At 40.0% G+C, this 14845-nt stretch overlaps 1 protein-coding gene across 3 annotated transcripts in view; it reads left to right on the top strand.

The window, feature by feature from the left end:
* LOC132399851 (chloride channel protein B-like) overlaps nt 1-11877 on the top strand; it is a 105911-nt gene extending 94034 nt beyond the window's left edge. For 2 of the 3 annotated variants that reach the window (XM_059980685.1, XM_059980703.1), the window contains 2 exons: nt 5960-6052; nt 8038-11877. In XM_059980685.1, coding sequence (XP_059836668.1) covers nt 5960-6052; nt 8038-8244 — 300 coding nt within the window. In that variant the 3' untranslated portion in view covers nt 8245-11877. The remainder of the gene's footprint in view (nt 1-5959; nt 6053-8037) is intronic. The other variant, XM_059980695.1, reaches the window with a different exon arrangement.
* Nucleotides 11878-14845: the final 2968 nt, after the last annotated feature.

The raw sequence follows: 14845 nt of genomic DNA on the forward strand, positions 1-14845 counted from the left end.
AAAATATTCTCCAAAATTCTTCAGATGTCCAGTTTCAAGACTAGATCTTGCTGAGGATTGTTTTTGCAGATTCAGGTTTTCAAAGGCAGCCATGATGGAGATAAGTGAGGGAAGGATCTTGTTATGCTTTGGTTCTGGGACTGCTTTGCTAATGAGATCAAGTTCATGTGGAGTGTCATCCTTATCACTACAGGATCACTTGAAGTGGTCACAGCAGATCTCTCAATGTTTCCCAAGTGGTTGCTCATTACTCATGTGGGATTACTTGTGGAACTGACTTTGGATGGAAGCTGAGCAAATTGGACATTTTTTCCACTGGATTGTAGGAGAATGAAGAGGTCCTACAGAGGTGAATAAAATCATGAGTGTCATAGATACAGATGACGTACACAGTTTTTTTCCCAGGGCTGTGGAGTTGAGAGCTAAAGGGTCTAAAGGGGTGAGTGGTTTACTAGGAACCTGAGGCGCAATGAATTGTTTACTTTCTCACTTGCACTTGACCTGTCACTTAGCAATTCCACTTGGGGAGTTTACAACCCAATGGTCTGAATACAGAATTTTCTAATTTCAGGTAACACACATCCCAGTATTTTACACTTAAACACACTTACATGCATGCACACACACACACTCATCTGTCCACCTAATTTTTTTTCTCCCTTTGTTTGTTCTCCCCATCCGCTCACCATCTGGTTTCACCCATCATCTACCAGACTCTGAAGCAACCCCCCGACCATTTACTGCTACATACTGACAACTTTCCCCTTTCCTTCTCAGTCCTAATGCAGAGTTTTAACCCAAAATGTTGACTTACATCTTTTGCCTTCACAAATGTTGCTTGACCTGTTCTGTTTATGCTAAATTAATGATACAGCAGAAGCAGTTTGCTGATGTTCGGTATCTCTGTCAGAGTGAACAGAACACAGCTCACAGACAACTTCCCCATTCCGCTGAGATTAGTAATTTGTTCATGAATGGCATCTCATTGCTCCATGATGACTGAAGTCTGTTGTGGCATGGCATCTCTCTGTGCCCCAGGGACATCCAGCTGCTCCCTAAGGACATATTACAGTCATGCTTAAAATGGCTTCCATGTGGTAAAGTCTACGAGAAATAGAAATGAGGCCAAGATCCTATCAGCTATGCCCTTTATGAATGGTGGCTTCAATCTCTTTTATTCTCAAATTTCAAAAGTTTTATAGTTCAAAGTATGTACATATTACATTTCTTGCAGGCATTTACAGGAAAATAAAGAAATACAATAAAATTCATACATAAGCAAAGACTGATAAACAAAGTGCAAAGAAGACAAAAATGAGAACATGAGTTGTAAAGAGTGCTGAAAGAGAGTTTGTGGGTCATAGAATCAGTTCAGATTAGTGGTGAGTGAAATTATCCTTGCCAGTTCAGCAGCCTGATGGTTGTAGGGTAATAACTATTCCTGAGGCTGGTGATGTGGGACCTAATACTTCCTCACCTCCTGCCTGATGTTTGTAGCAAGAAGAGAGCATTGTCTGAATGGTAGGGCTCTTTGATGATGGATGCTGCTTTCTTGTCATCACTCTGACACAGTGGTGTCAAGAAAACAACCTCTCCTTCAATGTCACAAAAACAATGTGGACTACAGGAGGAATGGACACAGGCTAACCCCTATTGACATTAATGGATCTGGGGTTGAGAGGGTGAACAGCTTTAAATTCCTCAGCATACACATCACTGAGGATCTCATTTGGTCTGTACATACTGGTTGTGTGGTCTAAAAAACACAACAGCGCCTCTTTCACCTCAGGCGGTTGTAGAAGTTTGGCATGAGTCCCCAAATCCTAAGGACTTTCTACAGTGGCACAATTAACAGCATCCTGACTGGCTGTATCACTGCCTGGTATGGGAACTGTACTTCACTCAATTGCAGCGCTCTGCAGAGAGTGATGCAGACAGCCCAGCACATCTGTAGATGTGAACTTCCCACTATTCAGGGCATTTATAGTGACAGGTGCTTAAAAAAGGCCTGAAGGATCATTGGGGACCCGAGTCACCTCAACCACAAACTGTTCCAACTGCTACCATCTGGGGGAACGGTACCGCAGCATAAAAGCCAGGACCAGCAGGCTCTGGGGACAGCTTCTTCCATCACGCCATCAGAATGATTAATTCATGCTGAAGCAATTGAATTTTTATGCTATATTGGCTGTCCTCTTGTACATACTATTTATTACAAATTACCATAAATTACATATTGCACATTTAGACAGAGATGTAACATAAAGATTTTTACTCCTCATGTATGTGAAGGATGTAAGAAATAAAGTCAGTTCAATTAAATATACTCAATACTGGAGAGAGTGATGGACTGAGTGGTATCCAGCACGTTCTGATGACTTTTCTGTTCCTGGGCATTGGTGTTTCCATACCAGGCGGTGATGCAATCAGTTAGGATACTTTCCTTTGTGCATCTATAGAAGTTTGTTGAAGTTTTATTGACATGCTGAATCTTCACAAACTTCTAAGAAAGTAAAGGTTCTGTTCTTTGTGATGACATTTACATACTGGTCCCATGACAAACCCTCTGATATGTTAACACCACACCAAGGAAATTAAAGCTACTGACACTCTCCACCTCCAATCCGCTAATGAGGACTGGCTCATGAACCTCTGGCTTCTTCCTCCTGTTGTTGATATCAGCTCTTTAGTTTTGCTGATATTGAGTGAGAGGTTGTTTTCAGCCTGTTTTCCAATTTGGTCCAGATCCTGCTGCAAACGCTGATAGCCTCCCTCGCTGTCCAGTATGTGTCCAATCTTGGTGTTGTCTGCAAACTTGCTGAACCAGTTTACCACATTTCATAATATTAAATTACAAAACTATTTTATTAAAAAATATAAAATTAAAAAATAAATATTTGTAGACATTTAAATAACTAAACGTTATTATACTTTTAAAACATAGACTAAGACTGCAAATGAAACAAATTAAAACCAGAGATAAGTACAAGCTGGAACCTAAAGGTCAGACCAACCAGCATTACAATTATTTTCTTCCAGTTCACCGCACTGACTTTTGCTCATGGGTATCACTCTGATACAAGCAATAAAAGTACTTCCATGAAGAAGCACAGCAAACTTTTCATACATCTTGGGTGGCCTTATAAGAAAAATTGAGCTAAACAAGATAGATAGAAGGTCAAGCAATGCAGTTTTCCTCTTATCTGCACTGGAAATACACCTGCGCTGTCAGGGAATACCAGTTCTGCTCCATTTTTAGTAACACAATCAACTGAGATATTCAAAACCTCATAGAAGTATATTTTGGAAACCAGCTTACCCGGGCTTTTAACTGTTGTTCAATAGGCTGAATAGATATGTTCCCAGCACTTTATAGTCTTTCCTTAATCCTACACGATCATTGACTAGTAATAAAAAGCTAACATTGATCATTTTTGTGAGAGCTGAAAAAACAAGAATTTGTTCCATAAATATTTCTCATCCAACCAGTAGAGCAATTTAAAGGACAGTCCTGTTCTACTTTAAGTCCAAGCAGAATGTTCCTTTTGATCTTCTCGAGAGATCCAGTAGAATTTTTCTTTAATTCAAAAATAACCAAAATAAACAGAAAGGCCGAGAAGTTTCACAGAACTGTTCCTAATCTGCCAATATTAATTCGTGGAAGCATGTCAGAAAGTTATAACCATATAACCATATAACAATCACAGCACGGAAACAGGCCATCTTGGCCCTCCTAGTCCGTGCAGAACCCTTAATCTCACCTAGTCCCACCTACCCGCACTCAGCCCATAACCCTCCACTCATTTCCTGTCCATATACCTATCCAATTTTACCTTAAATGACACAACTGAACTGGCCTCTACTACTTCTACAGGAAGCTCATTCCAAACAGCTATCACTCTTTGAGTAAAGAAATACCCCCTCGTGTTTCCCTTAAACTTCTGTCCCCTAACTCTCAAATCATGTCCTCTAGTTTGAATCTCCCCTACTCTCAATGGAAACAGCCTGTTCACATCAACTCTGTCTATCCCTCTCAAAATTTTAAATACCTCGATCAAATCCCCCCTCAACCTTCTACGCTCCAATGAATAGAGACCTAAATTGTTCAACCTTTCTCTGTAACTTAATTGCTGAAACCCGGGTAACAGCCTAGTAAATCGTCTCTGCACTCTCTCTAATTTATTGATATCTTTCCTATAATTCGGTGACCAGAACTGCACACAATATTCCAAATTTGGCCTTACCAATGCCTTGTACAACTTTAGCATTACATCCCAACTTCTGTACTCAATGCTTTGATTTATAAAGGCCAGCGTTCCAAAAGCCCTCTTCACCACCCTATCTACATGAGACTCCACTTTCAGGGAACTATGCACAGTTATTCCTAGATCTCTCTGTTCCTCTGCATTCCTCAATGCCCTACCATTTACTCTGTATGTTCTATTTGGATTATTCCTGCCAAAATGTAGAACCTCACACTTCTCAGCATTAAACTCCATCTGCCAACGTTCAGCCCATTCTTCTAACCGGCATAAATCTCCCTGCAAGCTTTGAAAATCCATCTCATTATCCACAACACCTCCTACCTTAGTATCATCGGCATACTTACTAATCCAATTTACCACCCCATCATCCAGATCATTTATGTATATTACAAACAACATTGGGCCCAAAACAGATCCCTGAGGCACCCCGCTAGTCACCGGCCTCCATCCTGATAAACAATTATCCACCACTACTCTCTGGCATCTCCCATCTAGCCACTGTTGAATCCATTTTATTACTCCAGCATTAATACCTAACGACTGAACCTTCTTAACCAACCTTCCATGTGGAACTTTGTCAAAGGCTTTGCTGAAGTCCATATAGACTACATCCACTGCCTTACCCTCGTCAACATTCCTCGTAACTTCTTCAAAAAATTCAATAAGGTTTGTCAAACATGACCTTCCACGCACAAATCCATGCTGGCTACTTCTAATCAGATCCCGTCTATCCAGATAATTATAAATACTATCTCTAAGAATACTCTCCATTAATTTACCCACCACTGATGTCAAACTGACAGGTCTATAATTGCTAGGCTTCCTTCTAGAACCCTTTTTAAACAATGGAACCACATGAGCAATACGCCAATCCTCCGGCACAATCCCCGTTTCTAATGACATATTAAAGATCTCCGTCAGAGCTCCTGCTATTTCTACACAAACTTCCCTCAAGGTCCTGGGGAATATCCTGTCAGGACCCGGAGATTTATCCACTTTTAAATTTCTTAAAAGCGCCAGTACCTCCACCTCTTTAATTGTCATAGGTTCCATAACTTCCTTACTTGTTTCCCACATCTTAGACAATTCAATATCCTTCTCCTTAGTGAATACCGAAGAGAAGAAATCATTCAAAATCTCTCCCATCTCCTTCGGTTCCACACATAGCTGACCACTCTGATTCTCTAAGGGGCCAATTTTATCCCTCACTATCCTCTTGCTTTTAATATAACTGTAGAAACCTTTCGGATTTACTTTCACCTTATTTGCCAAACCAACCTCGTATCTTCTTTTAGCTTTTCTAATCTCTTTCTTAAGATTCCTTTTACATTCTTTATATTCCTCGTGCAATTCCTTTACTCCATGCTGCCTATATCTATTGTAGACATCCCTCTTTTTCTGAACCAAATTTCTAATATCCCTTGAAAACCATGGTGCTCTCAAACCTTTAACCTTTCCTTTCACCCTAACAGTAACATAAAGATTCTGTACCCTCATAATTTCACCCTTAAAGTTCTCTTGCAATTGCAAATAGAGTTTGGACCATACTTCTGGTGAGGCAATATGCCGGAAGTGGAGCAGGAAATCCTTTGGGGAAAAATCTCAGTCTATATTTTACTGATCAGCTGTTTGCTAAATTTGCATTTATAATCCAGATATGCTACTATTCTGTCTTTTACCCAATGTCTTGATAGATCTCTATCAAGTTGCAAAATATGACAAAGATAAATCTGCTCCTGAACATGTACAGAACTGACAACCGATATAAGGACTACTATATCAACTTGGTAAGCAGGTTGTGCAAGAAGCTGAATAAATTCTCTTAAATTAAGGGTGGATTTATTAGACTTATTACTCAGAATCTTTAGAGTTCTTATGAAAAATTCTTCTGAGCATAGCTTGATTGTAAATGATTAATTCTTCACACATGTTAATTGTGCATGGTTTGGGTAGTTACAAATGGTAACAGCAATGGACAGACAAGATATATAATCTTTACACCGAGTGACTTGATGGTGTTTTCATTTAAGAGAAACTACTTGAATTTGATCAGATGATGGTGAAAGATAAAGATACTCTAGGGGGTATTTTGTATTCATAATCTGTCGATGTAGAACACAGACGTACTTTAGCTCTACAAATTCATGTCCCTTTTCATGTTTCACACATGCCTTCCTCACTGAATTAGAGTCATAGAAAAGTACAGCACCGAAATAGGTCCTCTGGCCCATCTAGTCCATGCTGAAACATTTAACCTCCCTACTCCTATCGACTTGCACTAGGACAATTGCCCTCTGTACCTCTGTCAATCATGTACCCATCTCTTAAATGTTGAAATGGAGCTTGCATGCACCATTTGTGCTGGTATTTGTTCCACACTCTCACAACCTCTGATTGAAGGAATTTCCCCTCATGTTCCCTTAACTTTTCACCTTTCACTCTTAACCCATGATCTATAGTTGTAGACCCACCAAACCTCTGTGGAAAAAACCTGCTTGTAGGTACCCAATCCACACCTCATGTAATTTGTATACCTCCATCAAATCTCTTCTACGTTCCAAGAAATAATATCTTACTCTATTCAATCTTCCCTTATAACTCAGGTCTTCCAGAGCCAGTAACATCCTTGTAAATGTTATCTCTTTCAACCTTATTTACATCTTTCCTGTAGGTAGTTGACCAAAAGTGCACACAATACACTAAATTAGGCCTCACCAATGTTTTATACAGCCTCAACATCTCCTGTGCTCAATAATTTGATTTATGAAGGCCAATTTGCCAAATGCGTTCTTTATGACCCTATTTATCTGTGATGTCATTTTCAATGAACTATGGACCTGTATTCCCAAATCCCTTTGTTTTACCACATTCCTCAGTGCTTTACCATTCACCATGAAAGACCTACCCTGGTTGGTTCTACCAAAGTACAATAGCTTGCATTTAAGTTCCATCTGCCATTTCTCAGCCCATTTTTCCAGCTGGTCCAGATCCCATTGAATCCACTACACCTCCAGTTTTGGTGTCATCTGCAAATTTGCTGATCCAATTAACCACATTGTCATCCAGATCATTGGTATAAATGACAAACAACAATGGATCACTATGGATCCCTGCAGTACTCCACTAGTCACAGGCCTCCAGTCAGAGAGGTAACCATCTACTTCAATTCTCTGGCTTCTACCGCAACTACATGTCTAATCTAACGTGCTATCTCACTTTGAATACAGAGTGACTGAACCCTATTGAGGGACCTTGTCAAATGCTGTACTAAAATAAACGTAGACAACAGTCACTACCTTACTTTCATCAACTTTCCTGGTAACTTCCTTGAAAAACTCAATAAGATTGGTTAGGTGTGACCTACTGCACATGAAGCCATGCTGACTATCTAATCAGTCCTTGAATTGCATCAGCTTGCCATTTAATTCCTTGAGGACATCTATTCACACATACCATATCATAGCTCTATATTCTAACCGCTTTCTGGGTTTAGATTTTTCTCTTGAATTTCTAGTTCATGTGTCGTGACTGTTTGGTAAGTATGAATGAAATTTCTTCATGTTTCATTACTTTTTCTTGACTGGAATTTTGTTCTATGTGCAGTTATTTGGGTATTAAACTAAGAATGTTAAGCCAAATTTTAAGAATGTTATTTGCAATTACCGATGATTCCAATCAATTACCCTGACATCTGTGTTAACTTGATGACACCCCTCTTGTTGATTAAAGCAAAAAGTGAAATTTCCTCATCTCTTTTGTTTGTTGCCTGCAGAAACCATACATCAACCAGTCAGCAATGACTATCCATGCTAATTTTTCCCTTCAACGCACTTATATCATTTTTCGAACATTAGGACTTCGCCACTTGACTGTTGTTGACTTACAAAATCGTGTTCTTGGCATAATTACACGGAAAGATCTAATGGGATTCCGAATTGAGGAGAAATTGTTGGAATCGAAGAAGTTGGAGAGTTTATGAAAGATAAAACTCTCGACGGAAATTTTCACTTAATACTCGATTGAAGAGGGGAAGTTGGCAACTGTTTCTGATAGATACTTGACCATTCCTGTCTTTTGCCTTGTATTCACCTTTATTTACAGACTCAGTCAGCCTGCCACAACTCTTTAGAACAAGTATTTTATTTCACTTGGGGAGAGTAGCATTGTAGCGTTTGCCATAGCATGGAATGTCCCTTTACCATACTTTTAAAAAAATTGCTATTGATTTTTTGTTTGTTCGTCAGTGGCGAAGGATAGTAATTATCAACCATCACCTGAAATGCAGTTGCTCACAGCTTAGAATCATAGTCATAGAACACTACAGCACAGAAACATGTGCTTCAGCCAATCTAGTCCATGCTGAACCATTAATCTGCCTAGTTCCATTGAACTACACCTGGAACATAGCCCTCTATATGCCAGCTATCCAAATTTCCCTTAAATGTTAAAATCGAACCCGCATCCACCGCTTGCACTGGTAACTCATTCTACACTTTCTCCACCATCTGAGCGAAGAACTTTCCCTTCAGGTTCCCCTTAAATTTTTTTACTTTTGACCCTTAATCCATGACTTCTAGTTGTAGTCTCATCCAACCTCAGTAGAAAAATGCCTGCTGCATTTACCCTATCTACATCCCTCATAATTTTGTATACCTCTTATCAAATCTTCCCTTAGACTTTCTCCATAACTCAGCTGCTCAACTCCCTGAAACATCATTGTAAATTTCCTCTGCAGTCTTGCAACCTAATTTACATCTTTCCAGTAGGTAGGTGACCAAAGCTGCACACAATGCTCCAAATTAGGCCTCACCCACGTCTTGTACAATATCAATATAACCTCCCAACTCCTGTACTCAATACAATGTGACAAAAACTTTCATTATGAGCCAATCAACTTGTAAAGTCACTAACAAGGAATTATAAACCTGTATTCCCATATCCCTCTGTTCTATCGCTCTCCTCAGTGTGCTACAACTCACTATGTAAGACCTAGCTTGGTTGGTCCTCCTCAAGTGCAACAACTCATACTAGTCTGCATTAAATCCCATCTGCCATTTTTCAGACCATTTCTCCAGCTAGTCCAGGTCCTGCTGAAAACTTTGATAGTCTTCTTCACTGGGCACTGCGCTCCCAATCTTGGTGCCATCCACAAATTTGCAGATCCAGTTTACCACATTATCATACAGATTGTTGATGTAGATGACAAACAACAATGGATACAGCAATGATTCCTGTGGCACACCACTAGTCACAGGCCTCCAGTCAGAGAGATAACCATCTACTACAACTCTCTGGATTCTTCCACAAAGCCAATGTCAAATCCAATTTACTACCTTATAATGAATACCAAGTGACTGAAACTTCTTGACCAACCTCCCATGCGGACATTGTCAAAGACAATTTCCATTGCCTCACCTCCATCAACTTTTCTGGTTACTTCCTCAAAAAACTCTGTATGCTTCGTTAGACATGACCTACCATGAACAAAGCTATGTTGACTATCCCCAAGTCCCTGTCTATCCAAATACTTATATATCCAGTCCCTTAGATTAGCATCCAATACTTTTCTCACTACCGATGTCAGGCTCATTTGCACCTCCAAATCCCGTGGACTATTGCGTGGTATATGTTATAATCCCATTAATGTGGTCATACCTTTCATATTCCTCAGTTCTATGCATAAATCCTCACTAGACGAGCTCCCCAGTCTATCCTGACTGAGCAGTGCAATGACATTTCCCTGGCTGGAAATGCCACCCCTCCCCCTTTAATCCCTCCTGCTCTGTCACATGTAAAACAGTGGAAACTCAGAACACTGAGCTGCCATTCCTGCCCCTCTTCAAACTAAGTATTTACGAGGTCATAATTCCATGTGCTGATCCATGCCTTTAGCTCATCCACCTTTCGTACAGGCATCCTGGCAGTGAAATATACGCAGCTCAGAGCATTAGTCCCACCATGCTCAATCTTTCTTTTCCTGATTTTGTATGTAGGCTTAACAGCATCTTTCTCCACAACCACTCCACCACCTGTTCTGGCACTTTGGTTCCTATCCCCCTGCAACTTTAGTTTAAACTACCGCCCTGTGCAGCACTAGCAAACATTCCTGCTGGGATATTAGTCCTCTCCGGTTCAGGTGCAAACCATCTCTTACACAGGTCCCAGCTTCATTAGAAGAGAGCCCAATGATCCAAAAATCTGAAGCCTCCCTGTTGCACCATCTCCTCAGTTATGTGTTAAACTGTATGATCTTCACACTTCTGTCTTCACTTGACCGTGGTGCTGGTAGTAATCCTGAGATCACAACCCTAGAGGTCCTGTCCTTCAACTTAGCACCTCACTCCCTGAATTCACTTTGCAGGACCTCATCATTACTCTTTCCCATGTCATTGGTACCGACATGGACCATAAGCTTTGGCTGCTCACCTACTTGAGGACTTGATTCGAGATGTCCTGGACCCTGGCACCCAGGAGGCAACATACCATCCTGGAATCTTGTTATTGTCCACAGAACTTCCTGTCTGTTCCCCAACCAACAAATCTCCTATCATTACAGCTCGACTTTTCTCCCTCCCTTCCCTTCTGATTCACTGAGCCAGACTCCATGTGACCACTGTGTCTTTCCTCTGCGAGGTTATCCCCCCACCCTCAACAATATCCAAAGCGGTATACCTGTTATTGAGTGGATTGGGACACTGTGCTTGCTGTCTATTCCCTTTCCCCTTCCTGATGGTTACCCAGTTACTTGTCTTCCTGGGTGTAACTACTGCTCCAAATGTCCTGTCTATCAACCTCTCAAGCTTCCTGAATGATCCAGAGTTCATCCAGTTGATGCTCCAACTCTTTAATGCAGTCTATTAGAAGCTGCAGCTGGATGTTTACAGGTGAAGACTTCTGGGACACTGGAGGTCTCCTGCTTTCTCACATCCTACAAGAGGAGTATCCTAATCACCTGCCTGGCATTCCCACTGCTTTAAATGTCCAATAAAAAAGAAAGAAAGAATAGCAATGAAAAAAATTTGCCTACAACCTATCTTAGAACTTCCCAGTTTGACTGTAGTAAGTTACTACTTTTGTCGATGAATTAAACAGTGATCAGATAGAGATTAATAATAAATATCAATGTTTTAAATGGTATCATTTGAACAATGATGTCTGTTTGCTTTTATCAGAATTTCTTTAACTGAGATGATAATTAATAGACCTTCAATACAAGAACTAATATTAAACGGAAAATGTTGCCTTGGATTGCAATAAAAGGTAAAGGATAATTTGTGATAGTCTTAATTTTAGTGGATTTTTAAAATAAAACCTTTATCTTCATTTACAAGTGGCAAAGCAATTATGAATATTAGTAACTCTATTGATTCAATGTCTATTGTCATATCAATGCTGTTTGTTTATGTTGTGAAGTATTGAACAAGCTTACAAAGTGTGGTGAACTATGTGCCTGTCTGGACACGCCCCCTGCTGACTGCTCCTGTAGCTCCTCCCACAGGCCCCTGTATAAAGGCGATCTGAGGCCTGACGCTCGGCCTCAGTCTCCAGGACATAGTATGATGGACACTCACTCCTGGTTCCTTCTTCCAGTCAATAAAAGTCGATATCTCGCCTTACGTCTCAGTGTGAGTTATTGATGGTGCATCACAAAGACTAAAGCTCCAACAAATATGACTGATTTTTCTAATAGTTACATACATTTTTGTGGTGAAAACTGCCAATCACATGACATTTTACTTTAAAAAGAAGTATTGTCTTTAACATTCCTTAAAATTGTTATGGTTAGTGGAGATGGTGGGGATAAACTCCCACTACCTATTAAATGCTCCCAATGGAGTTCATCACAAATAGCCTCTGCCAACCTAGTCCAGCTCCTGGCCTTCACATGTGGCTTAGTTCCTAAGCCTGGTGGAACTCTTTGAACTGAAAGGAAAACGGGCAAAGGTGGGGTACTGGCACCTTAAAACCAGTTGCTTTGGGCAGATGGGGTTCATTAGCTGTGGTTGGCAGCTCATCTAAGGAAAACTCTGATCTCAAACCTCCACTGCCTTGCGACTATACCAACTCATGGGGAAGGCTTCAGCAGCAAACTCTGAGAAAAAATCTGGAGCTCTAGTCCCTAAGGCAGTCCTATGTTTGGTGCCAGATTGTATTGGTCTCTACTGTTCCTTTGGATTCACCAGCTGACTGGGGAGTGGGAGACTACTGCCTGTTGCTCCCCATATCTATTGTACTGCCTTGGCTTGTGTACTAGTTTGCATATCACATAGACAGCTAGGATGCAATATCCACGGTCAACTCCGACCAATGGAGGGCCTCAAAATTGTGTCCTCACCACTGTTCTTTTACAGCCAATGTTGCAGATACTACACTAGTTTATTTTAACATGAAAAAATTGTACAGTTACACACATTTAGGTATATAATATATACATTTACAGGTTCACACCAAACTATGGATATTCGCAGTCTTTAACACCTTCTTGTACTCTTTTAGAATCCACATCATATCTCTCTTGATTCTTGAGTTCACCACCTCTTCCCAACACTTCACTGTATTCATTTGTACACTAAACACAAATGAGAAATTGGTTTAAACTGCACCATATCGAGACTGTTTACGGCTTGAGGAGGGTATTATCCACTGCTCCTGTGTAAAACTGTAATATCTCTGGGTGAAATTGCACCAGTGTACTATAATGGATAACATTTGTGCGAGTTCCTTTCACAGAGCTGATTTTATTTGACACTAAATAGATTGCATTCAATTGATAACTCTGAATTTAACCCTGCCCCTTCCTTGAATATCTCATCTTGTCCATTCTTGAGATGTGTATTTTTTGCAGGAATTATTTTCCCTTCTAAATTTCCCATGTAGAAAGCAATTCATTCACAGCCACTCAAGTTCTATTCATTATCCATTATATTTGCTGTATCTAAGCAACCATAGATCTACTTTCCCTATTCTGCCTTTTGAATCATGCTTCATTATATGTACTTCCCCTATCTAATATTTTTAGATTGACTCTGCAAAGCCTCGCAGTTCTGTTTATTTGCATGCTTTTATTTTTGAGTTAACACTGTCTCAGATAGCAGCACAGTCAGCTCTCCTGGATTCCAAAAATAACCCCATCTCTGATGAGTGACTCCTTCAAATCTACAAAATCACAATTATCTGTTAAAACTCTTGGTTCTGTAGAAGAAATATGAAAGATTTCTCCCTGCTCCTGGATGATGTGAAAAATGAGCAACAGTGTACTTTTGCCAGACAGGTTGCAATTTTTGCTTGTAGAGCATCCAGTGCATTTGAGGATCTTATGGTGTGATATAATTCTCTGTCATTGTGACCAGCAGGACACAGGAACATCCTATCTTTCATGTAGTCTGGTTTACCTTCTATAGATAGAAGAGTGGCATTTTCCTTTCTTTTAAGACAAGTTAGTTGCTTGCAAATTCCATGATTTGTTTGCTCCATTGTGTACTATCCCAACTGAATCGCACAGATTTGATATTTATCTTTTGATATGTATCAAATACTCGTGTCTTCTGATATATTTCTCTGTTTATCTCAATTGGGAGAGTTAGTCTGGGTGAAAAGTATTTTGAATCACCATCTACTGTAATAAATTTTGTACTTTCATCAACCAGCATACCTGGCATCATATCTCAGTATCATAACTTCTAGTATATTGGAAAACAGATGGTAATTCAAGCTAACAATAGAGGTCTTTATGAAATTAAGAAATAAAGTTGGATGACAAATTTCTACTTACTTTGGCTACCAGCATAGATTAAGCTGCCTGGCAAGCTCTCCACTAAACAACACTGAGATTTACAAGTAAATCTCCAAGCAATAGCAATGTTCATGTCTTGTCAAACATGAGCTCAGCTCTATCAAAAGTCCCTTTTGAATTTGCACATCTATAAGCTTATGGACCAAACAGTTTTAAAAAACACAGTCTGGGAAGTTCATCAGCTCAGTTATCTATCCCGTTTGCTTATTCAGGGTTAAAGCCGAAGGGTTATGGATTTATCTCCGTTGAAAATGCCTAATGGTGCTGGGTTAATGCGGTTGCACAGTATTTCAGGAATATTAGTAAATGAGACATCAACTGTGCTAAGTGCATTAAAATGATCCTCATTCTTGCCCTCATGAATGGCACAATCAGTTTATTATCAATTCCTCCTATTCCTGTCCAAATGATTTTGTAGAAGTAACATCTCTATCACTAATCACTTTGCACATATTATCATGATGCTTAATCTTCCAATAGATCCAACCCAGGTCTGACTTGGCATTTTCCACAAGCTTCATTTGAGCTCTTAGCTCCCAGTGGATAATGCAGTTGGACCTTAATGCTGACAGCCTTACTTTTAATAGACTGAGCTTTGGCAGGCTTGCATCCTCATCTGCAATATAGCTTTAGGGTTCTAGATGTCAATATAAAGCACTGAACAAATTCATGGTCACAGCTGTCCGTGGGAATGAATTCAACTCCCTCTGCCTAAGAAAATTCCTCCTCATCTCTGTTCTAAAGGGACATCCCTCTCTTCTGAGGTTTTGACTCCTCCACAATAGGA

The sequence above is a fragment of the Hypanus sabinus genome, chromosome 1, assembly GCF_030144855.1.
Source record: "Hypanus sabinus isolate sHypSab1 chromosome 1, sHypSab1.hap1, whole genome shotgun sequence".
In the NCBI taxonomy this organism is placed as follows: domain Eukaryota; kingdom Metazoa; phylum Chordata; class Chondrichthyes; order Myliobatiformes; family Dasyatidae; genus Hypanus; species Hypanus sabinus.